Genomic DNA, 26,252 nt, shown 5'->3' with positions numbered 1-26,252 from the left:
ACACCAGGCACCCGAAGAGGCTCCTCCAGCCTCCAATCCTCAGTCCAGAGCCCCTCCCTCTAGCAAATTACAGCCTCCGGGTCTGTGTGTTCCGCTGGGCAGGAAGCCCCCCGCAAGGGCGTCACAGCCAGGTTGTGTGTTGTGTGCCCACCAGAAAGGAAGCAAGTGTGACTTAAAATATAAATCTTATTAGGTAAAGGTTAATTTTTAACTTCAGGAGTCTCGCAGTGGCTCAGTTGGAAAGCACCTGGCTCTGCACTGACAGGGAGTCTGCCTGGGATTGCATCCCCTCCCCCGCAGCCCTCTCCCTGCTCACACACAAGGGCTCTCTAAGCTAAATAAACAATATCTTAAAAAAAAAACACCAAGATGGGACTGGGGAGAAAGACAAACCTTAAGACCCTTTATCTCAGGAAACAAACTGAGGGCTGCTGGAGGGGAGGTAGGGAGGGATGGTGTGGCTGGGGGATGGACACTGGGGAGGGTATGTGCTATGGTGAATGCTGTGAATTGTGTAAGACTGACGGTTCACAGACCTGCACCCCTGAAGCAAATAATACATTATATGTTAGTAAACTTTAAAAAATTCATTAAAAACTTTAAAAAATGACTGAAAGAAAAAATACTATAAATACACAAAACAATTTAATGCTATAAACATTACCACTACTTCTGCTATATACACCATAAGGTCAAACCATGATTTTTATAATTGAATCTAACCATATATACTTAGAAATAAAACCCCCAACAACTACGTAGAGGATGCCTGTCACTGAGTTGCTAATACTGAGGCTTATACTGAGGAACCTCAGTCACACTCACACCACCTTCTAGGTCACAGGGTCATCCCAGATCTGAGACCCAAGAGCTGATCAGGGCAGAAAACTCTAGCCCCAGTTTTCTGGGGAAAGGGCTGCAGACGGAGGGTGCCGCCCGTGGCTCCCCGGCCACCCAGCTCAGGACTCGCTGAACCATCAGACCCTGCCCAAATCCAGCACCTCAGCCACAGGCAGTCCCCACAGCTAGTCTTTTCAGGCAGGAAACACTCTCGCTGGGATACAGATCTGACCTCCCCATTGCAAACAATCTATTAGAGAGTGCGGACCGTTCTGTCACGAACTCAAGAAGTTTCCAGTAAGATACAAACTGGGAACGGAGGTCAGATCACACCCATTCAGGATCCCAGTTACAGGCATAACCTGAGCCCGAAGTTTAATCAGAGGTCTCCGCACGTCTGCCCAAGAGTCCTTCGTCGAGTAACCAGTTTATGATATTTTCCAAATACATCCGCAGTTGCATCTTATGGAGCGCCGCGAGCAGGCTGAACACGGAGGCGCCCTTCCCCGTGCCGTTCCTCCACACACGCAGCATCTGGTGGTGCTGCTCCATCACGTCGCCGGGGTACTGGCTCTCACAGTTGTCGATGTCACTGTCCTCTAGTCCGAGGAACCTCATGAATGGTTTCCAGTCCTTATCAGAGATGCTTCTTTCAAACTTATAGTAGATCTGGGCTGAAAAAAGTAAAAACGAAGGGGAGGACTGTTGACACGACTGGGGGGCCATGTGGCACCTGCTGGGGCCTGCTCACCGATGACTCTAAGAAGGATCCCCTCCCCCGCTCACTTCTCCTGAAAAGCATGAATGCTTCCTCCCATCGAAACGGTATTCAAGGTCCATGAAGCCCACACAACCCTCGTTTGGCAAACGCTGTTCCCCTCATGTCCCTCTGGAGAGGGAACACGTGCATCTCAGGTGGAGAGATGGTCCCTGCGGCATCACGCAGGCAGGCGGCCCGCTCTGGGAAACAAGGACGCCAGGCCTTGACATTCAGGCCAGACAAGAGGGAGACTTCCCAGTCCCTAGAAAAGAGGGGTTCAGATTACATACCTTCACGGGACGGGTCCCTCACAAAATACTTAGCTTCATATTCCTACAGAGAGAAGAAACAGGTTGTTCCAGGAGGAGAAGGAAGGCGCGAGGCTGAAGCAGAAGCGTGGTCAGGACTGCAGACAGGGGAGCTTTGCGGGATGCAAGAAGGTGTTTGGGGAAACCCCATGTGGGCCCGAGCTCACAGCCCTGGCGTGTGCTCCAGGTCTAGCCCCCCCAGGTCACACCCGCGGCCCAGAGCCGGCCCCGTGGACCTGGCTCCAGTGGGCGGGCAGGTACAGCTGAACTGTATCACTTTGGGGTGACCTGCTCTGCTCCAGGGAGTACGAGCGGACAGCACAGCATGCCTGTCCCCAGGAAGGCCCCGTGAAGGGCCAGGGGGGACTGCAAAGATGAGCCAGCGGAGGACAACGCCAGCGTGGAGTGCCCGTGAGCAGCAGCCCCGCCGCCCGTGGTTCCTGCGCACAAGGTTAGACCCCCGTCCTTGTCAGGCCGCCCGCCGCGGGCCCGAGGGCCGCACCTTCAGACCCCGGCTCTGCCTCAGCCCACAGCTGGACCTGCACAGAACTCTCCGCTCTGGGCAGATGCTCTCGAGGCAGGGCTGAGAGGGCCCCCTGGGGCTCCCGCTGAGACGGGCATGGGTCCCGACTTCCACCCTGACCGTCTCAGAGCCAGCGGAGTCAGGGGCTCCCTCCCTGCAGTGATGTCCGTGGGCACTCGGCCCAGGAACCCAGTCTCTGCGCTGGAGTTCCCAACCTCCCTGCCCACGCCAGGGGACCTCGCGGGCCATGGCCTGTGGAACAGGAGCTCTGCGATCTCCTCCCTGGAACCCTGTCCCTCTACTCCCCACCTGTGCCCTGACCTCAGGATTCAGACATGGGGCCTGGCCAGTCTGCAGACCTGAGCTCTGTCCCTTGATGCACGTGCTGTCCCCTCTTCCCGAAGAGCCCAACTCCCCAGCACCACAGAGCGGGTGTCGGCTCCTCCAGTCAAACCCTCCACAGGGGTCAGAAGGGGGACAGACTCCCGCAGCCCTGCTACGGAGCATGGGGACTACTGCTCTTCCCTGGTGAGCCCGGCCCACAGCATGCAGGGTGCTGTGTCCGCTCGCCCCTCCCTCTGTAGTCCCTGCTACGCAGAGGCTGGGCCTGGCACACAGGAGGTGCCAGCCGAGGGGTGTTGGGCCGACCTGAGACCCGCACGCGCTGCGGAGGCGATGGCGTCCACACCAGCCGGCTGGGCCTCCTTGGTCCCACTGCGTCCCAGCCACAGGACCCGGACAAGGATGCTCTGGGAGCCCCCGTGCCCACCTCGGTGTCACATCCCCTCCAGGAAGCAGGTGCAGGTGGCGCTCCTAGGCACTGAACTGTACCCCCAGACAGGGATGTCTAAACCTCTAACCAGGACTGTAACTGGGAATAGGGTCGTGGTGGACGACAGAGGCCCAAGGGCGTGAGGGTCAGCGTCACTGCAGCCTGACTGGCGTCCTCAGGGAAAAGGGAAATCTGGACATGGACTCACACACAGGGAGACACCCGCGAGGACAGACCTAGATCTTGGGGTGACTCTTCCACAAGCCACCGAGCCAGGCAGTCGGCCACATGCCAGCTGCCGCTAGAGAAGAGGCCCGGCCCAGACAGTCTCTCACAGCCTGGGCAGCAGCACTGGAGTCCCCACGTCATTCCTGGACTCCCACCCCAGGACAGGGACACAACGCACACCCCTGGGGCCGTGGAAGCTGCCCTAGGAAAATCCCACGGGCTCCGAGCAGCACGCACGTCGGCACTGAACGCGGAGCCCGCACACGGGAGGAGCTCAGGACGCACAGGCGGCCCCGCGGACCCGCCCGGATGGTTCCGTACCTGCTCCAGGGTCCTGAGGGAGGGGGGCCCAGGGGCCATCGGGTCTGCACTCTGGAGCGCCTGCTGTGGCATCGCAGGGCTCCCCCCAACTGCCCCTTGCAACGGCTCCTCGGAGGGTGCTGGGCGGGGTGCGGCCGTGGGCGTCGAGGCTAAGCCCTCATTCTCCAGCCTGGCCCCTGGCGAGGACGCTTCCATGTCAGCGGCTGGCTGCTCGTTCTCAGAATTCAAGGGCACCAGAGACTCACTGTGCCGAGGGCAAGTCTGTGGTCAAGGACAAGGTCGGACAAGGTCGTGTTATTCGGCCCCGGAGCCTTCCCACATAGGCACTTCCCAAGCCCCGACACGGCGGGAAATTCCCGCAGCCTGAGGGTTCCCGCAGCCTGAGGGCCGGCAGCAAGAGGGCGATTTTAGAGAACAGCTCACGGGGTGGGGCGAGCTTCCTGCTCCGCCAATGCCTGTGGGGGGTCAACACCCCCAGCCTGAGCCTGTTCGGTCTGAAGGGGCTCCCAAAGACAGAGGCCTATGTGGTCTGACCGCCTCCTCACAGGGACAGCCTGCGGCGACCCTGCCCGGCAAGGCTGGGTGCGCCGTTTTCCCAACAGCCTCACTCACGTCTGTCTCTGGCTCACATTCCGGTAACTTTTGCCGAATCTCAGACTATTCCCTGAGGACCCTGTTCAGTGACCTGTGCCACTTGCTGGCTGCTCAGGTGACAGGTAGCACTTAAGAGCAATAACGTATCTTTTCCATGTAAGTAGACCCCACGCCCAGCATGCACCTCAGCGTGCGGCCTGAACTCGCGACCTGAGATGAAGACCTGAGCTGAGCGTGAGAGTCGTACGCTGAGCTGACTGAGCCACCTGGCGCCCCGAGCAATAAAGCATCTTCTTAAATTTTTTAAAAAAGATTTTATTTATCTGACAGAGAGAGAGAGATCACAAGTAGGCAGAGAGGCAGGCAGAGAGGCAGGCAGTGGGAGAGGAAGCAGACTCTCCCCTGAGCAGCGAGCCCGACGTGGAGGTTGATCCCAGGACCCCGAGATCATGACCTGAGCCGAAGGCAGAGGCTTAACCCACTGAGCCACGCAGGTGCCCCGCAATAAAGCATCTTTTTTTTTTTAAATTTTTTAAATATTTTTTATTTATTTATTTGACAGAGAGAGAGAGAGAGATCACAAGTAGGCAGAGAGGCAGGCAGAGAGAGAGAGGGAAGCAGGCTCCCTGCCGAGCAGAGAGCCCGATGCGGGACTCGATCCCAGGACCCTGAGATCATGACCTGAGCCGAAGGCAGCGGCTTAACCCACTGAGCCACCCAGGTGCCCCAATAAAGCATCTTTTGAGGAGGGCGTGCACACTGGGTTTGGGGACGGAATGCTCCCGCACACTTAGCAGTCTCCAGCGTGGTGCGAGCACAACTCTGGAACCCTCCAGGGAACCGAACAAGTCATCCATCTGGCCCTCTGTGCTTCCTGGCAGGGGTCTAGGACCACCCCGCAGCACCCCCGCGCTGTGCCCGTGGGTCCGCACCCTGAGCTCTACGCCAGCAAGCAGGACCCGACTACAGGAGGTCTCGCTGGACGGACGGGAGCCCTGCTGTAGGGAGTGACTGACCGACATGGGGAGTGACCTCCGGGAGGCCGACTCGGGGACGCACGGACGCAGGAAGAGAAGCAGACGCACTGAGACATCAGCCTCACAACGACCTAGGTTCCCAGCCCGACTGAAGAGGCGGGGGGGATGCTCACCGGAGCCCTGAAAGAGCCCCGCCCCCGAGTCCGGCCTGCAGATTGGAGGCAACAGGCTCTACCGCTTCGTGCTCCCCAGTGGCGCTGACCCGTTCCAGGAGCCCCCGGATGCTCATGCACAGCCCTCTGCCCCGCTGTCCCTCATTTTCACTCTGGCCTAGACCGGCAGAATGGAAGTCTCCGACTAGCACGTTCTCGGGATCCACCGAGGTAGAAGCACACGCGGCTGGAAAGCAGGGGCTCCCGTGCGCCCACTGACTGCCCCCCCCCGGGATGTGTTATGGGGCCCTGCTGCCACCAAGGCCCGGTGCCATCGCCGGGGAACCCGAAGGGCTATACTTACAGTGCTGTCCGGCCCGCCTGCCCTTCCTGAAGACCAAGAAGAGGAGAAAGAGTCAGAACTGCTACCAACGGGGACAAGGACTTCTGCAATGGAAGAAACTGCTCTGAATTTATGACAAAGTGTCCTTACCTCTCCAGAAGCTGATGAACCACCACCGAGGCCACAAACCTGCGAGGGGGAATAGGACATGAGCACAGAGGGTGAGAGCAGGGCTGAACACAGAGGGGAGCTCAGGAGGTGGGCACAGGAGGTGAGCGTCCCTGGTGCATGGCCCGCAGCCGGCTGCCCTGCCTCCCTCCAGGAGCCCCCAGGCTGACGCAACACCAGCCCCTCCCTGTGCTGGGTCCCACAGCCCCCGGACACAGCGTCTCCAGCCAGCTGAGCGGAGACTCGCGTCTTAAGCGCTGTGTGCCGGGAGCGGGCAGCAGAGCTCTGAGCTCAGACCCGAGAATGCGAAAATGAAGACAGCTCTGCTTTAACGGCAGAAGCCCCATCGGGGACGCCCAACCGCAGGTCCCTTCGGAGCCCTCCGATGCACCCGCCGCTCTGCCTTCTCCAGGTCTGGCCTGATGGTGACTCACCTTTCCTTTTACGGCAGTAAAGGAAGACACAGAAGAGGACGATGGTGATGATGATGCAGAGAAAGACCCCGAAGACGACAATGACTGTTTTGAACCCACGGACGGGCACATCCTTGGGTGTTTGTTTCCCTGGAAGGAGATGGAACAGGGACGGGTGGAGCAGGGTCAGGCACGCGCTCCTCACTCACGAGACGAGCTACAGGAAGTTCCCACTCCAGGAGGAACGGAGGCCCTATGTTCCTTCAGGGCCCCAAGCCCTGTCTCCTGCTGACCATGATCCTGAACGTGACATCCCTCCTGGGAGGCAGGAGAGACTCATGCTTCCTGTGTCATAGACGAGGACCTGGGGCTCACAGGACGTGGGATCCTGCACAGGCGGCTGGAGGCAGCAAGAGCTCTGCATGGCCAGACGAGCGGCGAGAGGTCCTGGTTTCCCAGGACAGGGCTCTGCCTCTGCACCTGCACCAGCCTGAGGCACAGGATGGTCAGTCCTGACGGCAGCAAAACCCACCCACGGTGGCCCGAGGGACAGGGCAGGTCCACCCTGGGGGAAGAGCTGGCAGAACCACTCAGGTGCCCTGGTCTCTCGCTGGTGACACCACAGCACCAAAAGGACACAGGACACATGGGGCAGGGCAAGCCTGTTAGAGCCTGGATGGTCAGCCACCAGATGTCATCTGCATCGGCAGCCAGGGCTGCGAGGGAGGGCCGACGGGACAAGTCTTTCACGTGATGCCACCATTTGAGCGAAAGATTTTCTTTATGCTCTGCTTAGGCTGTTCCTAACTTGCTCTTGTATCTTTGGTGTTAAGAGATCCTTGAAAAGTGGAAGCTCCACGAGTCAGAACGTTCTGTGGGATCCACAAGCCGATGCTGCCACGTAAACGGACACCCCGGACACCCCAATGTCCCAGGGCAGCCGGACAACCCAGAGGAAGAGTGAGGGGACCCTGTGCCTCTGACGTAAGGGCCTGCTGTGAAGGTGGCCGTGGCCCAAGACGGGACAGGGATGCTCGCTGTCCAGGCAAGGGACACTGGATGTAGCGTCTTTGCAAAACACAATCCTGGGTCACGTGTATGTGCAGGTGGGAAAAACACTCCGCACCCTGAGCTCCTACCCCACACCCTGCCAGGTTCACTGTAGCCCACCTCTACAGATACAGCTGACCATCCACCACCCAGCGTTCAAGGGCGAGGGCCCACGAGCGCGCGGGCTGTTTCAGCGAGTGCGGTCCTGAACCGCCGGTGTGTGTGCTGGTCCTCACCACCTCCTCAGCACCTCGATCTCTCTAGTGTACGCTACGGTAACAGCACAGCAAATGGGTACGTGTGACACACGACCCAGGAAACGACCAACCATCCGGGTCTTTGAGGAGGCTGCATTCTACAGGAGGCCCTTCGCAGTTAAGCTTTTATGGGGAATCAAGGGTTCTCAGTGGATTTTCCACTATGTGGGGAATGGGCGCCCCTTGACCCCACGTTGTTCAGGGGTCCGCTCTATCAAAACCAAGAAGGAGGGGCGCCGGCTCAGTGGGTTAAAGCCTCTGCCTTCAGCTCAGGTCATGATCTCAGGGTCCTGGGATCGAGTCCCCGCATCGGGCTCTCTGCTCAGCGGGGAGCCCGCTTCCCCCTCTCTCTGCCTGCCTCTCTGCCTACTTGTGATCTCTGTCTGTCAAATAAATAAATAAAATTCTTAAAAAAATTGCTATGAAGCTGTAATACGTAAAACAAACAAACAAAAAACACAACCAAGAAGGAACCAGCCTACGACTCAACTTCAAAGCAGCATGAGTCTCACTCAGACACTGAGCACAAGAGGCCCAAAGGCTTGGGACCTCAGCTCACCTCTGGCTTCTGCACACCTCAAAGCCTTGGGGCCCAGCTGAGTGCCCCTGAAGGCAGGGACCTGGTCTGGTTCGGGGTCCCACAAAGGCAGTCGGAAAAGGTGTTAACTGAGCAGGAGCAAACCTCAGGGCTCACGGAAGCCGGCCACTCCCCGCCCCTCCGTCCAGGAGCTTCCCTGGCCCATACGCCCAGTGCGGGAACCAAGCGATCTGCTTCCTCAAGACCCAGGGCTGTGCACTGTGGCCCTTGGGCCACACCCAAGCCACAGCCCATACCTGCACGTTTTCATGGCACCCAGGCCTACAAAGCCTAAACGTCCTACCTTTACAGGGAGGGTCTCCAGACCTGGATGGAAGACAGAGCACCTGTTTCTTACCTGGTGTGTCTGCCCCAGTGTCCGAGTCACAGACCGTATCATGTGTGGCATTGCAGGGCCGAATGACAGCACCAGTACATCTGAAAGAGGCAGGACTCCCTCAGCATTGCTCCTCCCTGTCTGGACACGGCCCGAATCATCCTTCTCACCACCCACGGGTCAGGGGTTAGGAGGAACCCCAGCTCCCAGGATGGCTGCCAGCCTTCACCCAGTCACTGCCCAGCATCTCCGCGATGTCTGGCCCAGATTGGTACACATAAGAGTAAAGCTCTGTCCTGTGCTCTGGGACCTGTGGGATGGGGGACACCGGTTCTTGGACAGCACTGTATGTGCTGGGAGGACTGGCCCTCCTCACCTGTATCTCTAGCTCCCTCAAGAAAGAAGTTAGCCCAAAGCTGAAGCTCTTGGAAAGGTGGACGTGTGAGGGGAGACAGAGCAGCCAGAGCCTTGATCGAACCTCACCTGAAAGCACTACTGACCTTGGACTGGCAGGTCCAGGAAGCTACCGTTCAACACAGCCCGAGGCATGTTGGTTTACAACGTGCCTCACCAATGCCAGCTACACTTTTAGTGGCTGTGCCACCATCAACGTCCCCAGAAGGCCCTCCCACATCCGCACCCACCCAGAACCTCGGAAGGGTGTCTGCAGAGATGCTCACATGACGGATAAGGTCACACCAGACTACGGTGGGCCTTCATCCGTGACCAGTGTCCTTGCAGCAGGGCAGCGTGTGCTGGGATAGAGAGAGAAGGCCACGTGAAGACAGACACAAACACGCGAAGCCACCTCGTAAAGACAGAAGCGGGCCCAGCAGGTAAGCCAAGGAGCCCGAGGAGTGACAGCAACGTTGGAGGCTGGAAGAGGCAAGGCAGGGTCCTTCCCTAGTGTCTGCGGCGGGAACATGGCCCTGCCAACCCCTGGGTTCAGACTTCTGGTCTCTGAAACTGTGAGAGAACACACTTCTGCTGGTTTTCTCACAAGCACCCAGCTGTGGCCCAGAGACGGCAACCACAGGCCACTCATGGCGCACGAGTGGTCACGCTGCTCTGTGCCCATTCCATCCACACAGACCTCTCTTCCCCCAGAACCCTCGGTGGCTCCCTCCTCCCCTCCCCTCCCTCTGCCCCTCTTGGAGGTTTCCACCCCTGCTGGGGGCTCAGGGTCCACCATACTGTAACTACAGGAGGGGCCCACACCCGTGCCCTCAGCACCTGTGACACCGGAGGCAATTCTCCACACAGTTCAGTGAGTCGCAGTAGAAGCTCCCCGTCTTGCACTGACACTGCTGGTCGCTGGTCTGTGTGCAGGCTGCCACCACCTCCTGGTCTGTAGAAGGATGGTTGAGGGTCAGCCCGGGGGATAGGACCGTCTGGCCCATACAGGGCCGCACGCAGTCCCACAGTGGAGGTCATGGAACCAATTCTCCCCCTCCCTTCCTAGCAGTGGCAGAGAGGGACCTGACAGCCAGACCTCAGCCCTCCATCCGGGCCGAGGGGCCGGGGCCACCTGCTCTGAAACCACCCTGTGGTTCCGATCATGTGTCGGCCCCACAGAGAAGAGCACCGCACTGCCAGAGATGCCGTGGGAGAGAAAGCCCAGACGGAAAACGGTTCACAGAGAGACCCCCCACCAACTCGGGCAATACCCACTGCGGACGTGTTGACGACCACCCCTCAGATCCCTTCCGCAGTGCTTGACACCACGAACAGCGTTTCGCGGACGGATGGTAACAGAACAGAACCACACTCCCCGCTGGGGGTCACGTCCCACGCACAGGCAGGATCAGCCCTCCAAAGCCCATCCCCGCGCTTTCGTGCTTCCCGAAACCGGACGCGCCGGCCAGGGCACGAAATGGGCTGGAGCACGCCTGGATTCGTAGATTTCCTTACAACATTCACATAGATGTTCTAGACATCCTCTGCTTGAGTTACCTCAGAGCACCTTGCTTCCTCTGCTAGTGCAGACGGCGTCTCCTTAAGGAATTACGTCCTTTAAAACAACGTGCTGCTCACACAGAAAAGGAAACTTCTGTGTGTTTCTTGCACAGAGCGTCTCTACAGTCCCGATCCCCTGCAGGCTCACTCTAACCACATGCGCACGTCACCCCGTGACCGCGACCGTACCCCGGCGGCTCTCTCATCGGGCCTAATTCCGTCTGGGGCGGTACCGATAAGGCCAAGCAAGGCGGCGAGGTCTTCCGATGCAAAGATCCCTCTGGGCGGGACGGGGGCTCACTCACCTGCTCGACACGTAGTGCACGGCTGGCAGCTGGTCTGCCCGTTTTGGTAGGCAAGGAAGGTTCCGGGTTCACACTGGCTACACAGCGGAACACCATGGTTTGCACCACAGTGTCTGCTGACGTGAGAGCCTGGGAAGGCGGAGGACAGAGAGGTGAGGTAGGAGCCCCAGGGGGACCGGACCTGACCCCCGAGGCCTCTACTTGAGGACCAACCCCTGCCAACCATCTCCTTGAAACTTTTTTTTTTTTTTTAAGATTTTATTTATTTATTTGACAGAGAGAAATCACAAGTAGGCAGAGAAGCAGGCAGAGAGAGAGAGGAGGAAGCAGGCTCCCCGCTGAGCAGAGAGCCCGATGTGGGGCTCAAACCCAGGACCTGGGATCATGACCTGAGCCGAAGGCAGCGGCTTAACCCACTGAGCCACCCAGGCGCCCCTTGAAACTTTTTTTTTTTTTGAAGACTTTATTTATTTGACAGACAGAGATCCCAATTAGGCAGAGAGAGGGGGGGTAGGTAGGCTCCCCGCTGAGCAGAGAGCCCGATGCGGGGCTCAATTCCAGGACCCTGAGACCATGACCTGAGCCAAAGGCACAGGCTTATTAACCCACTGAGCCACCCAGGCCCCTCTCTTTGAAACATTCTTTATCGACACTTGGCCACACATGTCCCAGGAACTGGGGACCTGGTGCCCACGGCTTTCAGCGACATGTCGGACACGTGTCAGCACACGGTTCTGAGCACACACACCAGAGGACCGAGAGCCCCATGTCTGAGGGTCCACCCCCGGCTCCCCAGGGTGGGCTGCACAGCGTCCAACTCATATACGGGGAACCCCGAGGTCTAGAGACAGAGATCTCTGACCAGTCCCAGAGGAGCCCCGGCTCTACGGCCTGCCTCAGGCAAAGGCTGTAGCTGAACCAAGCACACCTCGCTGGGAGAAGTGTGTCACACCTGCGTTTGGCTCAGGGGCGGAGTTCACAAGGTTTCCGGGTGAAGCACCTGTGTCTCCTTTGTGCCCACATGGGCTGTGCGTGTGTGCTGTGGGTGCAGGTGTGCACAGGTGTGGACACACACATGCATGGTGTATACACAGGTGTGCTGGGAGCATGTAGGGTGAGGGTCAAGGTGTGGATCTTCGGGACCCGAAGCAGGAGCCCCGCAGTGGCCGAGAGTGTGGGGGGCAGCGGGGGACACAGGTGGTGATGGGTAGAGGGATTGGTCACCCCCGCGAAGGGGGGGATCCGTGAAGGAACTCTCACGGATCGTGTGTGCACATCTGTCTGCGAGTGGAGAGGAGGTACGTGGCGTGGGGGCTGGGCAGAGCAGGCACTGGGGGCCTGGGGCCCCCACCTGACCCATGGGACTCATTCAGAGACTCCTCACCAAGGTGAATGAGCCTCCGTGGACGAGCCGTGCTTGACGACAGGCTCACTGCTGTCCTCGAGGACCCCCTTCCCAAGTGTCTGCAGTCACCCCAATGGGAGGGCGGCGGGGAGCATCCGGCTTGGCGAGCACCCCACACTGTCCTCCCTCCTCCTCAAGGTACCGCCCCGACGAAACAAGCCTGCACCCTGTTCACATGGGGCGGCCGACGGCCAAGGAGAGGTCCACCCGCCGAGCCAGCGCAGGTCTCCTGTGCCAGCCTCTGGCTCTGCTCCAAGGGCCCACCGCTTCCCTTCTCCAGCCTGGGAGGGCCGCCCCACAAGGCTCCAGAAGGCACCCTGGGACTCACCAGCGGGACACATCTTGCAACACCATTCGAGACCGTCCGGCTTGTACTCGTCCAGGCCGCAGTCAGGCTCGCCGCCCGGCAGGGGCACCTTCGATCAGAAAAGGAGAGGGGTCATCAGAGAAGCCGCCGTTGAAGGCGGAGCCACACACACCATCTGGTGGGACAGGAGCAAGCGCACGGGGACAGCCCCTGCCAGCTCATGGGGGTTGGCGTTGCTGGGGGGAAACATCGTGGGAACTTCCTACATATCCCCATAGTTTTGGACTTGGACCTGGAGCACTGTTACTCTGGGGGAAAACATTCTTTCGTTTCCCTACACAGGTGGCCTGGTGCACTGCTCCTACTGCTGCTGTCTAACCCCCTGGTCTGGCCAGAACTGAATCGTTTGGGACTAAGTATTGTTTTTGCCTTTTTTTTTTTTTTTTTTAATGATTTACTTCTTTACTTCAGAGACAGTGCAGGACCAGGGGGAAGGGGAGGGGGAGGAAAGGGAACGAGAACCCCAAGCAGACTGCCTGCTGAGTGCACAGCCCGACATGGGGTTCGATCCCATGACTCGGAGATTGTGACCTGAGCAGAACCCAAGAGTTGGACGCTCGAAGGACTGAGCCGCCCCGGCGCCCCGAGGGTTCCGCTCCTGTTTGAGTTCATGGGTGCAGCAGCTACGTGTGTGCGTGTCAGGAAAGCACAGCGGCCACCGCTTGGAACAGGGGATGCAGAGCGTGCACCTGCCCCGCGTGCATACACCGAAGCCCCCCGGACGTGGTCCCGTGACCGCCGTCCTCACTGCGCGCGCTGCTCGGGCTACTGCTGTGCGAGATGCAGTCAGCCTCCCGCCAAGCGCGTGTGTCTGTAGATGTCACCGACTACGGCAGGGTCTGTGGTCTGCATGCTGAGCCCCACGGCGGGGTGCGAGGGGCTTCACAAGTGCTGCAGGGACGCCAGGCACCCGGGCCGCCTGCTGAATTCCGGTTTGCCAGGCTGCCCACTTGGCGACATTCACCTCTAACCCGAGGCAGCTAGTGGCGGCCGATCCTGGCTCCGGTAAGCGGCAGGACTGTCTTGCCTGTTCGAGCCGACGGCACTCGGGCTGCGTCCGGGCGGGAAGAGCCTGCCACCCACCTGCACCGTCCCCTCCCGCCGGGCCGGCCGCCTCCCTTCAGGCAGGGATCCGCAAAGCCCGCCTCGCCACATTTTCCCTTCTTCACCAGCCTGACTGTTCGGGAAAGAGTTCGACCTGTTTGCAGGTGCAGGACGACCGACGCTGCTCCATTTCCTCCTGCCACGGGATGCTGTGTTTTTAGTATCCCACTCTCTCTTACAGTCCTTTTTCCTTTCTTTTCCGGCTTTTGCTTCCTTTATTCCTTGTCTCCACTTCCCTTTTTTCTCAGGAAAACTGACGAGATCCCGTTTTTAGTTTTTATTGGTTTCCGTTACATCTTGACTTGGACAAAACAAAAAATGACAACAGAATATCTGGATGGGCTTAAGGAAGGAAATCCACGCGAGTCCGACGACGACACACGCTTCAGGCGGCATCGAGCGGCGAGCGCACTCGTGGACGACAGCTCCCGAGAACATGCAGTGTTGGCGCAGTTCCAAAGGCAACGCCCCTCAAGACACTGCTGACCACAGACGGAGAAAACACTAACTTTACTGAGGCCGACACCCCCTGAATTGTCACCAAAGTCATCGTCACTGATGTCGTGTGTCTTTTGACCAATCGATGTTGCGCGTCTTTTGAGATGGTGTAGCTGGAAGGACACAAAGTCACTTCCATGGCACTTTTGCAAAAAATGCCAAACGCGAACTTATTCACAAAAAGCCAGCGACGAGCCCCAAATGGAGCCACATTCCACGAAACCACGGGTCAGTGCTCTACAGGCATGTGGAGATCAGGGAAGAGAAGAAAGACTGACAACAACGCAGCCCGAGACAGGGGTGGAACAGCAAGTGACTGGCAGGGTGTCGGGGACCCAAGGAAGGCACCTGCTTCCAAGTCCGCCCCTGGTTCTGAGTGTGCAGCGCAGGCACCGGCCTGCAGAGCTCTGCACGGGATCTGCCAGCGCCCAGTCTCCGCTGTTTTAGCTCCCTGGGCTTGGTGTTTTGCAGGGCAGGGGGGATCGCTTTTTCTTCGTTAGGGGGCTCATATGCACGCCCCTCACGAGGAACCACTTGAAAGTGTACAGTACGGCCCACCGACGTGGTTGCACAACCATCCAGACTATTTTGGTAACTTCAAAAGTCAAGCGCTGTCTCAAAATGAAACCTGAAAAATTAAAACCCTAGTAAAAAAGGAAAAAAACTCTCACGACAAGAGGAAAGTGGCTTTCCTTTCTGGAACTCAGCCTGGTCAAGAACATAATGGAGGCCATTTCCTTCCGTCCCCCTGAAGCTCTCCAGCTCAGTCAGCAAGGGGACGCTCCAAGTGGCAAAGAACAGTAAAAGAAATCATGTCCTGTCCCCTACCCTCTCCTGGCTCAGGGCCACTGGCCTCCCCCCGACCCGGCCCCGCCCCCTCCAACACCCCAACTCTGCCCAGTGTCCAGTTCAGCCCAGTTCACCCCAGTTCAGCCCAGTGTCCAGCTCTGGGGATGCTGGAACACGGTGCCGCCAACCCCCAGCCAGGAGGAGAGCCGGGCTGGGAGGGTGGGTGGTCTCACCTGTACCCCCGTGGCAAGCTGGGGGCATGTCCTACCACAAGGGTGTGGAAAAACAGAAGCCCACCCCCCAAACTCAGCAACCGAGGTAAAACTACGTGACGCAGTATTTCTAACGACTGCATCAGCAGACAGCTGCAAGCCTTTGTGAATACAGCTTTCCTGGAACCAGAGCTGGGACTCTAGCCCAGGAAGCGGGTGGGCAGGCTGGGACCAAGCACAGGGTCCCATTCTCTCTTTATCTGAAATGTCTGTACTTTGGCGTGCATTGCTTTTGCATGGATTTTCCTTTTTCGGATTTTTTTTTAAATTTTAAAAATTTTATTTATTCATTTGACAGCGATCACAAGCAGGCAGAGAGGCAGATGCGGGGTGGGGGGAAGCAGGCTCCTCGCTGAGCAGGGAGCCCAATGCGAGGCTCGATCCCAGGACCCTGAGATCATGAACTGAGCCGAAGACAGAGGTTCAACCCACTGAGCCACCCAGGCGCCCCAGATTTTCCTTTCTCAAAGAGACCACATCTGACTCTTCTTCAGCGCACGACCTGAGTTTTATGGGGACTCCATCAGTTTGCACCAGGCACGAGCACCCAGCTCACTGCCTCTGGCAGGCACCTCCCTTGCAGATGACTAATGGTCCCCTATGGTCCCACAGTGGCCCACCTACCAGCAGCAATGCCCCCACCCCGATGGGGCTCGCCCAGCCCCGGGTCCCCCTGCTCCCCGCCCTCCCCTCAGGCCCCTGACAGCAGCCCCCCAAGCTCCAAGTCCCCTCTGGCCCCTTCACTTCTGGGCCAAGATATCCCTAAGGAATTGCCATGCTGTTGGAGCCACAGCCATCCAGCACTCACAGACCCCAGCACTCGAGGGGGGAAGCCCTGAGGGGCCTGCAAGCGGCCAAACCCGTCAGGGAATGAGAACGTGCCCCTGCTCTCAAGTGAGCACCGCCCTCCTGGCAACCCCGGCCCCACGGAGTAGAAGGTCCTCCGAGGAGGGACACTACAGGAGTCACCAACCACCCCGCCTGCTTTGAAAAGGCCCCGGAAGGGGTCCTGAGAACCCTGAGCCCAGCGGCTGTGACGCAGCCATGCAGAAGGGAAGGGAGGCATTTGCCCTGCACCCTCCAAGGCAGGCCGGCGGGCTATTTCCAGAAGGCGCGGGTCCCTGGTCCTCCCGGCCCAGAAGCTTCAGCCTGTATGACAAGAGGCTGATGGAAGAAGCGACCGGAACAGGCGCCAAGCGACACAGTCTGATGCACGACCGCGTCTCGCAGACTCAAAGGCTCGCTGCTTCTGCACGGCACGGGAGACCATCGGCAGAAGGAGCGGCCGTCGACCGCATGGGAGTAGACACTGGCGAGCCGTACGCCCAACCAGGACTCAACACCCAGAACGGACAGAGAGCTCGCACAGCGCCGTAGCCAAACACCAAAGTGCCGGTGAAAACACGGGCACAGGACCCGAGCAGACATTTTCCCGAAGGACGCAGATGGTCGTCAAACCTGTGAGAAGATGCTCGACGTCACTTGTCGTCAGGGAAATGCAAATCAAAACCACAGTGACGTATCACCTGACACCTGTCAGAACAGCTGCACCCAAGAGACAAGACATCGACAGTGTCAGTGAGGATGCGGAGAAGAGGGACCCCCCACACTGTCGTGGGCATTCGGATGAGGGCAGCTCCTCTGGGGAACACCCTGGAGGTTCCTCACCAGACTAAACACAGAACCACCCTACGACCCAGCAATTCAACCTCTGGGTCGTCTGAGAAGACCCACGGACCCCCGTGTTGCGGGCGGCATCATTCCCAACAGTCCCGACACAGAAGCAGCCAGAGTCCACAGGCGACAGACGAACACGCAGGGAACACGGGGTAGATGGACACGGGGCAATATTTGCCACAAAAACCAATGAAACTCACGATAAAAAGGAGAGAAAGAAAGGCTCTCTGGGTCAAGCTTTCCAGCGCGTCCGAGCGGTCTCGCAAACATCACCGGACACACTTGACCAGACGGCACAAAGGGGCCCCCCATCCAGGAAGCTGCGAGCCACCAGCGTGGACGGCGAACATACGCGAGGACAGAGAAAACGACGAGCCGTCGGACCCGGGAGACCTCGCTCCGAACTCGCTCTGGACCAAACGCGCTTACGCACACCCGGCAAACGTGTGGGCAGAAGCAGGCAGCCCCGGGGTGGGGGGCACGTCTAAGAAGGTGTCAGCTGCCAGCGCCCTCCAGGCAGGAAGACGCCAAGACGGGACTGAAGTCGGGAATTCCACGAACAACTCCCACTGGCACACGGACCCTTATTTACAAAAACTACAGTCCGGGGCGCCTGGGTGAAGCATTCCGTCGGTGGAGCATCCGACTCGGTTCTGGCTCAGGTCAGGATCTCAGGGTCCTGAGATCAAGCCCTGCGACGGGCTCTGCGCTCAGCTTGCGGAGTCTCCTGGAATTCCTTCCCCCCTGCTCTGGTCTGTCTCTCAATCAGGGGACCTGGGTGGCCCAGTCAGTGAAGCAGCAGCCGTTGGCTCAGGTCATGCTCCTGAGGTCCTGGGATGGAGCCCCACACACTGGGCTCCCTGCTCCGCGGGGAGCCTGCTTCTCCCTCTCCCACTGCTCCTCCCGTGCTGCACACGCTCTCTCAGATAAACAAAATCTTAAGAAACAAGTGAATGAGTAAATAAACTTTTTTGCAGAAATTAAAGGACTGTATGGAGGTTCCTCCAAGAGTTCCGCACAGAGCTACCCTATGACCCAGCAGCTGCACTACTATTTACCCAAAAGATACAAATGGAGTGATCCAAAGGGGCATCTGCGCCCAAGGTTTACAGCAGCAACGTCCGCGATAGTGAGGCTACACAGAGAGCCCAGACGGCCATGGACAGACACAGGGACAGAGCTGATGTCCTACAGACAAAGAAAAATTACTCAGCCTTCAAAACGACAACAGAAACGAGACATCTCGCGGTTTGCAGCAGCACAGATGGAGCTAGTGGACGTCGCGCTAAGTGGGACGGGTCAGACAGGGAGACAGTGACCACACGAGTCCATCCCGCGCGGAACCGAAGACACACAACAGGGCAGCGCGGGGGCAGGCAGGGGAAGAACGCGAAGCCCGAAGCCCGAGAGGGAGACCAGGGAGTGCAGGAGACAGACCGAGGCTTGCTGGAGCCGGGCGGGGGCGGCACCGCCCGCGGGCGGGAAGGGCCGCAATGAGCCAGCGACGGGGACCGCTGAGTCCCTGCCCTCTACCTCGGAACCAGGGATGCTCCGGAGGTCAGTGAACCGAACTTAAATAAAACGAAGAGAAGTACAAGGTAAGTGAGCGGAAACCACGTGCTAGAACCAGAGGAGACACCCTTTTCTGGGGAGAAAACCTGCGAGGCCGCGGCCACTCGGCCCCCAAGGCACTCTGGTAGTCGCCGGGTGCGGACGGCCGGGGCCTCCCGTCCGCGACCGCAGCGCCGGGCCCCACCGTGAGCGGGCTCGAGAGCGCGACCCTCCGGCAGGCCCCGGGGCCGGAGCTGCGCCGTCCGAGCGCCCCCGACTCGCGCAGCCGCCCTCCCTCCCCGCGGCCCTCCTCCGAGAGTCCCGCATCCCCAAGCCCGGCCGCAACCCCCAGCGCCGGCGGCAACCTCGCCGAGTCGCAGGCGCCCCCAGCCGCCGAGGACAGCCGAGCGCCGGCAGCCGGGACACGCCTGCGGCCCAAGGCCCGAGCCCGCCGGCCGCCGGACATCGGGCTCCGCGCGCGCCCTGCAGCGCCGCCCGAGCCCTCCCGGCCGCTCCCCCGCCCGCCGCGGGCATGCCCAGGCCCGCTCTCTCCGGGACCGCTGCCTGCGCCGCGGCCCGCCCGCCGCCTCCGGGGTCCGCAGCCGCACGGGCCGCTCTATCCCGCCCCCACCCGGGCCCCGACCTGCCCCGCCCCCACCCGGGCCCCAACCTGCCCCGCAGCCCCGCAGCGCTTACCGCGGCTCCGACAGACACCCACAGGACGACCAGCCACAACACCGACGGGTGCGGAGCCGGCAGCGCGCGCACGACCCCGCGGAGCGCTGCCATCGCGGCGGCCGCCGAACGCGCTGTGCTCCCGCCGCCCGCGCCCCGGCTTTTAAAGGCTCTGGTAGGCGGGCCTCCCACCATCAGACCAGAATTCGCCCCCGCCCGGACTCGCCTTCCTATTGGTCGGCCCGGCGGGGGCGGGACACGCCCTTTCCTTTAAGGGCTGCGGAGGTGCTTACGTCATCTCCACGCGCCCGCCGTGGGGCCTCAGGCCGATCCCTAAGTCCGCAGGAACTCCAGTCCGGGTCTTTCCCCGCGCGCCCCCTCCCCGCGCTGCCCCCTTGCCCCCCCCTCGCCCCCCTGCCCCCCCCGCTGCCCCCTCTCCGCTCGGCCCCCTCCCCCCCACCGCGCCCTCGTGCGCGTGCGCGCACTCCCGGGAGAGGATGCGCGCGACGGGGGGAGCGGGCGAGGGCGGGACCCGGGAGTGCGCGGGGCTGGCTGTGGAGCGGGGCGGTGGCGCTCCGCGCTCTCCGGGGCAGCCCCGCCGCAGACCGCCGGGGAGACCGCGCCGCGCGGCCGACAACGGCTTAGAAGTCGGGCGGGGCGGCCGAGTCCGGTGGGACGCGTCGTCCGACCCCCGCGTCTCGGGAGGGCCGTGGGGCTCGCCGCGGAGCCGAAGCCCAGCGCAGCCGGCGGGGTGCTGTCCCGCTCCCCCGCACGCCCCCAAGGCGCCCTCCCGCCGGGCCTGGCCGCAGGGCTGGCTCCCCCGACGCCGCCCCCGCAGTCGCGCGGGTCCGCACCCCGCGCACGGCCGCCTCGGCGAAGCGAATCCGACCCGCCCCGACTCGAAAACTGCCTCTGCCGCGCCCAGTCCCGACCCTGTCCGGGCGGAGTCGGAGGGGACCCCCGAAGGACCTCGGGTTTGACCGCGGGGACCGGGACGGGACCGGCCTCCTCCGGGACAAGGACCCTGTGAGGACGAGCCGCCGCGGGCGAGGGGCGCCGCCGTTCCGCAGCTTCTGTTGTCCCGCACGTTCTGTCCCGCAGTCGCCGTCGCGTCTCGCGCTCGCGGCACCTACGGCGTCGGGCCCCTTTGAGGGAGGGGGCGGGATCGGAGCCGCGCGGCCCCAGCTCCGGAAGACCCGTCCCAGCAGATGGAGGGGACGTTTGGACTCTTCCCTCCCGCCGGCACGGTGGGCAGGTGCGGGCAGGCCTGTCCGAGAGCCCGGGGGACCCGCGGGACCAGCCCAGCGCGTGCCGGCCGCGGGCAGGACTGAGATCCCACGCGAGCCGGCGGGAGGGAGCGGATTTACTGACGGTGTAGACGGCGGGTCCAGGCTGCGCCCGGGGGCCAGAAAGGAGAAGAGAGTCTCTTCTTTGCTTAGAACCAGAACGCGGGCTCAGCGGTACTTCATAAAACAGCCCTTGCCTGGGGCCCAGGGGCCTTGGTGTGGAGCGTCCAGGGCTGGTGGTCTGCAATGCGCCTGCGATGGCTCCCCCGTCCCTCTCACCCAGTCCTTCCTTACTCGTTGCCCGTTGTGCTTGAAGCCTCTCGAGAAGTTGGGGGCTGCCTGTCCTTCCAGGGATGACAGACCCTATGTGCACTATGAGGCACGTGTAAAGTGGGTGTGTGTGTGTGTGTGTGTGTCAGGTCCCAGCAAAGGTAGAAGCAGGTAAAGGAGCAAACCCCAGATTCTTTTGGAGTCCTGCAGGCGCCCCACCTCATGGTGCAGCCCAGGGCAGGGTGGGTGTCCCCAGACCACCACAGTTTCTGCTCTGCTGACCGCCGCCCGAGGATCCCGAGCTGGGGCCAACCGCCTTGTTCCTGCTCACCTTGAATTTGGCTTCCAACGGACTCCAGATTTAAAACCATCTCCCCAATCTCTGAGGGGGCGGGGGAAGACAAACCGCAAACAGAAAGCGCTTTAAGTTCAGCCTTATCATCTAGCACACGGCTCTGGGTTTTCTTGGTTTTGGCACTTTTTGACAAATCTTGGAAACCGGCTGACTGTATCTTGGGGTTCGAAGAACCGTAGAGACGGTTTAAGGCGACGAGAAACCGCTAGATCAAGGCAAGAGCAGGACTGCGTGGGGGATGGGAGGCACAGCTCCGACCCCCGTCACCCGAGAGTATCACAGCAGTGTCTACACACCCAGGTTAACCCAAGGGACCCAGATGCAATGCCCAGCTTTGTGCTGTTTCCAAGGGCCACGTGACCCCCTTGTAACCGCCCATCTGGGTTGGACCAGCTGCTCCCACGGAGTCCCGTCCACCCGTCCACCCGTCCACATTTTCCTGGTTGGTTTAGCGCAACATCAGCACACCAAGGCCACAGGCCAACTCTGGAGGGAATTCTGAGGCTGCTGTGGGGTGTGGCGGTGGAGCTTATGAGTCAGGCCACACATGGGGGGGTCGGAAGAGGAAGTGGCCACGGGCTTCCTCTCTGGAGCGGCCAGCCCTGGTAAGGAGTCGCGGAAAACTATGACCTCTGGGGCACCCGACCTCAGCAGTTGGGTGACCTCTACGTGGGGATCCAAAGCCAGTCTGGGGGCACCGCCCTTGGGGAGCGATCCAGTTCCTGGGGTCCCCTCTGACCAAGGCAGCCACAGGGCCTGGAGAGGCATCACCCACCTGCCCCTCCCTCTCCCCAGCCCGAGCTCCACCCTGTCCTGGAGCCGGGGTCCTGAGGGAGGGTGCCCGCACGCTGCCCCGCATTCTTCCCTGGATCCTTCCTCCCCATCCTCGGGGCCTCAGGATCTGCCGGCTTGGCTTCTGTCCACGGGAACACCCCCCACATTTCCGGAAGTCCCCCAGGAAGACAACACAGCGTGCGCCAGTTTATTTCCGGGCCAGGAGGGCAGGCGGGGGACAGCAACATGGATACAAACTCTGGAGAATGGGACGGTGGGTCCTGATGGCATCTCCCCCACAGAGTTGAAGGCTCAGTGTGATTACACGTAAGCTCACAGATGCTCACGGGCACACACGGTGGCACTCGACACAAACAGGCGAGACGCCAGACGCTGCTTGCAGCCTGCCTAAAATATTGCAATTGCCTTTATTAAAAAAGTGTAAAACAGGAAGACCGTGCATCAGTCCCAGCCAAGTGGCCAACCTGGGCTTCCCTGCCCCAGGGAATGCTGCGGCCTGAGAGGCCGTGCCCTGTGCACGCCTGCCCACACACGCACACCTGTGCCGGCTCATGCCCAGGCTGTGCGAGGCGGGGTGGGCTCCACGGGTGTGCCTCGTGGGAGTCCTGTCCACTCCGCACAGAAGCAGAGAAAAATCCCAGTGCTGTCTCCGGAGTAGCTCCAGTCTGCCCGGGAGTCCCCGGGAGGCCCCTCTGAGCACGCCTTGGGCAGCGCAGGCAGGCTCTCAGGAAGGACGGCCCTCTGCATCCGGACGGAGGAGGCGTGGGAACCTCTGGGACTCCAGGCTTGTCCCGCCAAAGCTCCCCAGCTCATCCCTGCTGGGGGGGGGTGACCGTGCAAAGCCTGGGCAGTCCGTCCACGCCCGGCTCCGTCACTCAGGCGGGGCATGTGGACGCTGGACCAGGATCGAGCAGGCATGTTGACCAGGGGGCGAGAGGCAAGATGAAAGCTGCATTTGGCTTTAGCGTTAAGGCTGGCATTGGGTGGAGGGTCCCACCGGCAAGGTCAGCGGCTCCTCTGGAGGACCCGGTGTGGCCCTCCAGGTGCCTCCTGCTGTCCTCCAGCCCCCGTGGGCCTCTCTGTCCGCCGGGGCCACGCTTGATGGCTCTTTCTGCCTCTCCCGGGCTGGCTGAAAGTGCTAGGTGCCTGGAAGGGAGGAGGGGGCTGGCCGAGTTCTGCAGGCCACGCCCACACTGCCCCCAAAGGGCTCTTATTTGAGGATGTAATTAATGAGCAGCTGACAGGCCAGGAAGACGCAGAGGAGGAACCAGGAGCGGGGGCTCTGCAGGAGGCCTGGGGCCAGCACCTGCCTGGCCCTCCCTTTGGAGCTCAGCATGGCTGAGAGGTGCCTGCAAGGACAGGGAGGAAGGTGGCTGAGCCAGGGCGGGCCCACGCAGGGCGGGCATCCCTGCCTTCAGTGGACAGCCCATTACGCTGGGGCCCCCGGGGCCCAGATTCCAGGTAAAGGGAGTCACAGCTGGAGAAGCTGGGACTCTCACAGCCTCTCTTCCACTCCTGCTGTGACAGGCTGAGCTGGGTCGCCATGCCCCAAAAGTCCCATGCTGGAATCCCAGCCGTCAGGACCCCGATGTGACTTATTTGAAGATGGGGTCTTTCAAGAAGCAATTCAATTAAATTGAGGTCACCAGAGTGGGCCCTAATCCAGCATGGCCGGGGTCCTTATGAGAAGAGGGGATCAGGACACAGACACACATGCAGGGATGACCCCGTGAGGACACAGGGAGAGCACGGCCCTCTGCACACAAGGACAGAGGCCTCTGGAGAATCTGGCCCTGCCCCCGCCTACATCTCCGGTGTCGGTCTCTGGGACTGGGGGACTGTGAACATTTATCGTGAGATCCCCCATCTGTGGACGGTGTCACAGCCACCTGGGACACTCATGTTCTCACCCTGGACTCGGGCGGCACCGTGTGTGCAGAAAGGCTGGCTTTTCCCGTGGCTCCCTCACGGCCTCACGGCCGGTGTCCTCTGTGGCGCCGGGGGGCTGACTCCCTGACTCACCGCGGCTCCTCCAGCCCACCCCTGGACTCCTGGGCCTCCAGCTGCTGTTTTCTTGCACAGAGCTCATTGGCTGGTCCTGTTCCAGCAGGATCCCCTACAGCGTGGCACCTCCCACCCCCACCCCCAGGGCCTGCTCAGGGCAGAGCTGGCCGCCTTCTTCCTGTCCTCCATCCACCAGACCCTCTGCCAATCCCCAGAGTCCTAGCTCTGAGTGACAGTCCAGATGTATGGTATCCCTGGCCTCGGTGGCGCCCTGGCTGTGTCCCCGGGAGCGGGGCTTACCTGTGCAGCTCCTGCTGGGCCTCCCGGATGGACACGATGGCCTCGTGCAGTGCCTGCAGCCGCCGCGCCTCCTTCCCGCACCGCGGGCACGGGCTCTCGCTGCCTGCGGTGTCCAGCCACCCGTCACCGGACCCAGGGGGCAGGGGATGGAGGGAGAATCAAAGACGAGTGGGCGTGTCCGGGGAGCTGGCATACAGGGTCCCGGGGTCGTGCCCGGCTCGGGCCCCCACCCCACCTCTCGAGAGCCTTCAGGTGAAACTAACGACACGGGGAGTTGAGGGGCAGGCATAGAGGGGACCCCAAGCTCAGCTGGCCTCTAATAAGCCCTGGGGGACAGAAACGGCAGGGAGCAGCTCACGCACTGCAGAGACAGGCATGGAGTCGGGGAGAAGCAAGCTGAATCAGACGGCCACACGCAGACGGACATTGTCCAGCCCCACCCCTTGCACTGCCCCTGCCAGCCAATCTGAGTGCAGGGCTGGGGACTGCTGTCCTCCATGCCCCTGGGCTCGGGGCGGCCTGCTGGAGGACCCTGGGAGGACGGTCAAGGCGCACCATATGCCCGCCCAGGGGAGGTCCTTCTCTGACCCCTCCCACCCTGCAGAGTAGCGGGCCTGGGAGGGCTCACCGGGAATGAAGTCACCGTCCTCCTCTTCCTCCTCCTCCTCCTCCTCATCGGAGAGCTCTGGGCAGGACTCGGGTGTGGAGCTGCTCTCGGTGACCTGGCTGTGGCCAGAGGGCTGGTCGCTGGCCTTGCGGAACTGCCGGTCTGGGCCAGGCCCCTGGAGAGAGATGGAGCCACTGCAGCTGGGGGCACACCCAGGTCCATCACAGCTGTGCCCGCAGGGACAGGGATGTGCCGGCCTAGGGGACGGGACTGCTCTAGAAGATGTGGCTGTGATGGCTGGTCCCGTCCCACCGTGGGAGCTGGCAGCCAGGCCTCCCCAAGTGCTGCGGGGGCGTCTCCAGTGGGACTTGCAGGATTGGCTGACTGCCGCTAACTGCCCAGAGCACAGGAGTGGCCGAGGGGTGGTTGGCTGAAGAGGCTGAGTGGGACCCGGGGGGCATCCAGGTCGATGCCCGTGGAGGGCGTGGGGCCGCCCGGTTTGAGGGGCTACAGCAGGCGGGGAAGGGGAGGGGCTGGGACACAAGGGTAATGAGATACTGTGACCCTTGCTTGCTGGCAAATTGGGGCCATCGAGCCAGAAGGTCCGTGCCCATTCTGCCCCTGTGATCGCTGGCCTCCCGCTGTGTGCAGGGGAGGCAGCTGCGGGCACAGAGAACCCGCAGCATGTGGTGGGGGCTGTCACACAGTGGTTTCTGTCCACGTGGCACCATGGAGGACGCTTTAGGCTTCCGCACAAGCTGCACCTGGTGTTTGTCCCAGGAGACCCCCTGCAGGGCTCCTGGGGCTTCCCCACCTGCCCTCCCTGCCCCCCTCAGCATCCCTGCGAATGTGAACTCCTCCTCTGCCTGCCTGAGCAACCCCCAGGCTGCCCTGAGCCTCAGTTTCCTCCTCTGTAGACTGGCGAGGGTGCTGTGAGCATCACAGATAGAAGCTCTGGGGGGCAGGTGCGGGGCTCTAGAAGCCAGGGCACCCCTGCACAGCGCCCCGTACACCGGGTACCCCGTGCACACAGCCTCCTGCAAATCCGGGCACCTCGGGGCGGTCAGAAGAACCCCTGCTGGGAGGGGTAAGTGCATGGGGCTGGTCGGGGGACCAAAGGGGGAGCGGCAGGCAGGTAAGAGGTCGGTGGGGTTGGCAACCGAATCTACACCCCGACAGTCCCCTCCTGCCGCTGAGGTTGAGCCCGGGCAGGGACCCTGGGGGAGCTGACCTGGTGCCTGGGCCCTGGGCTGCCCAGGAAGGTGGTCTGGTGGGCCATGGTCTCCCGCCGCACGGTGTGCAAGACCCCGTCTTGCTCAAATTGGGCGACATCCTTCAGAGGGTCCCAGGGGCTACGGCTAGAGGGTCCAGAGGGTGTCCGTTGGCAGGGGCAGTGGCCCTCGGGGGCAGGGGGCC

At 61.2% G+C, this 26,252-nt stretch overlaps 2 protein-coding genes across 3 annotated transcripts in view; both read right to left on the bottom strand.

Moving 5' to 3' along the window:
* Positions 1–566: 566 nt before the first annotated feature.
* LOC125079270 (tumor necrosis factor receptor superfamily member 10A-like) lies at positions 567–19,367 on the bottom strand. The gene is made up of 11 exons (XM_047692769.1): positions 19,241–19,367; positions 12,615–12,702; positions 10,882–11,010; positions 9,854–9,968; positions 8,642–8,721; positions 6,421–6,549; positions 5,969–6,007; positions 5,840–5,865; positions 3,753–4,013; positions 1,891–1,933; positions 567–1,514 (listed from the first exon to the last, which is right to left on the bottom strand). Exons 1-11 carry the CDS (start codon positions 19,331–19,333, stop codon positions 1,216–1,218), a joined length of 1,302 nt encoding a protein of 433 aa, XP_047548725.1. The 5' UTR covers positions 19,334–19,367; the 3' UTR covers positions 567–1,215.
* A 3,229-nt stretch (positions 19,368–22,596) lies between these two features.
* Positions 22,597–26,252, bottom strand: part of OSBPL5 (oxysterol binding protein like 5) — a 49,689-nt gene continuing 46,033 nt past the window's right edge. For both annotated transcript variants that reach the window (XM_047692762.1, XM_047692764.1), the window contains exons 19-22: positions 26,068–26,194; positions 24,858–25,011; positions 24,230–24,332; positions 22,597–23,274 (exon numbers count right to left, since the gene is read on the bottom strand). In XM_047692762.1, coding sequence (XP_047548718.1) covers positions 23,136–23,274; positions 24,230–24,332; positions 24,858–25,011; positions 26,068–26,194 — 523 coding nt within the window. In that variant the 3' untranslated portion in view covers positions 22,597–23,135. The remainder of the gene's footprint in view (positions 23,275–24,229; positions 24,333–24,857; positions 25,012–26,067; positions 26,195–26,252) is intronic.

Source organism: Lutra lutra, chromosome 10 (assembly GCF_902655055.1).
Source record: "Lutra lutra chromosome 10, mLutLut1.2, whole genome shotgun sequence".
NCBI classification, from domain to species: Eukaryota; Metazoa; Chordata; class Mammalia; order Carnivora; family Mustelidae; genus Lutra; species Lutra lutra.
The sequence above is the reverse complement of the archived record's forward strand: the minus strand, read 5'-3'. Positions and strand labels throughout refer to the sequence as shown.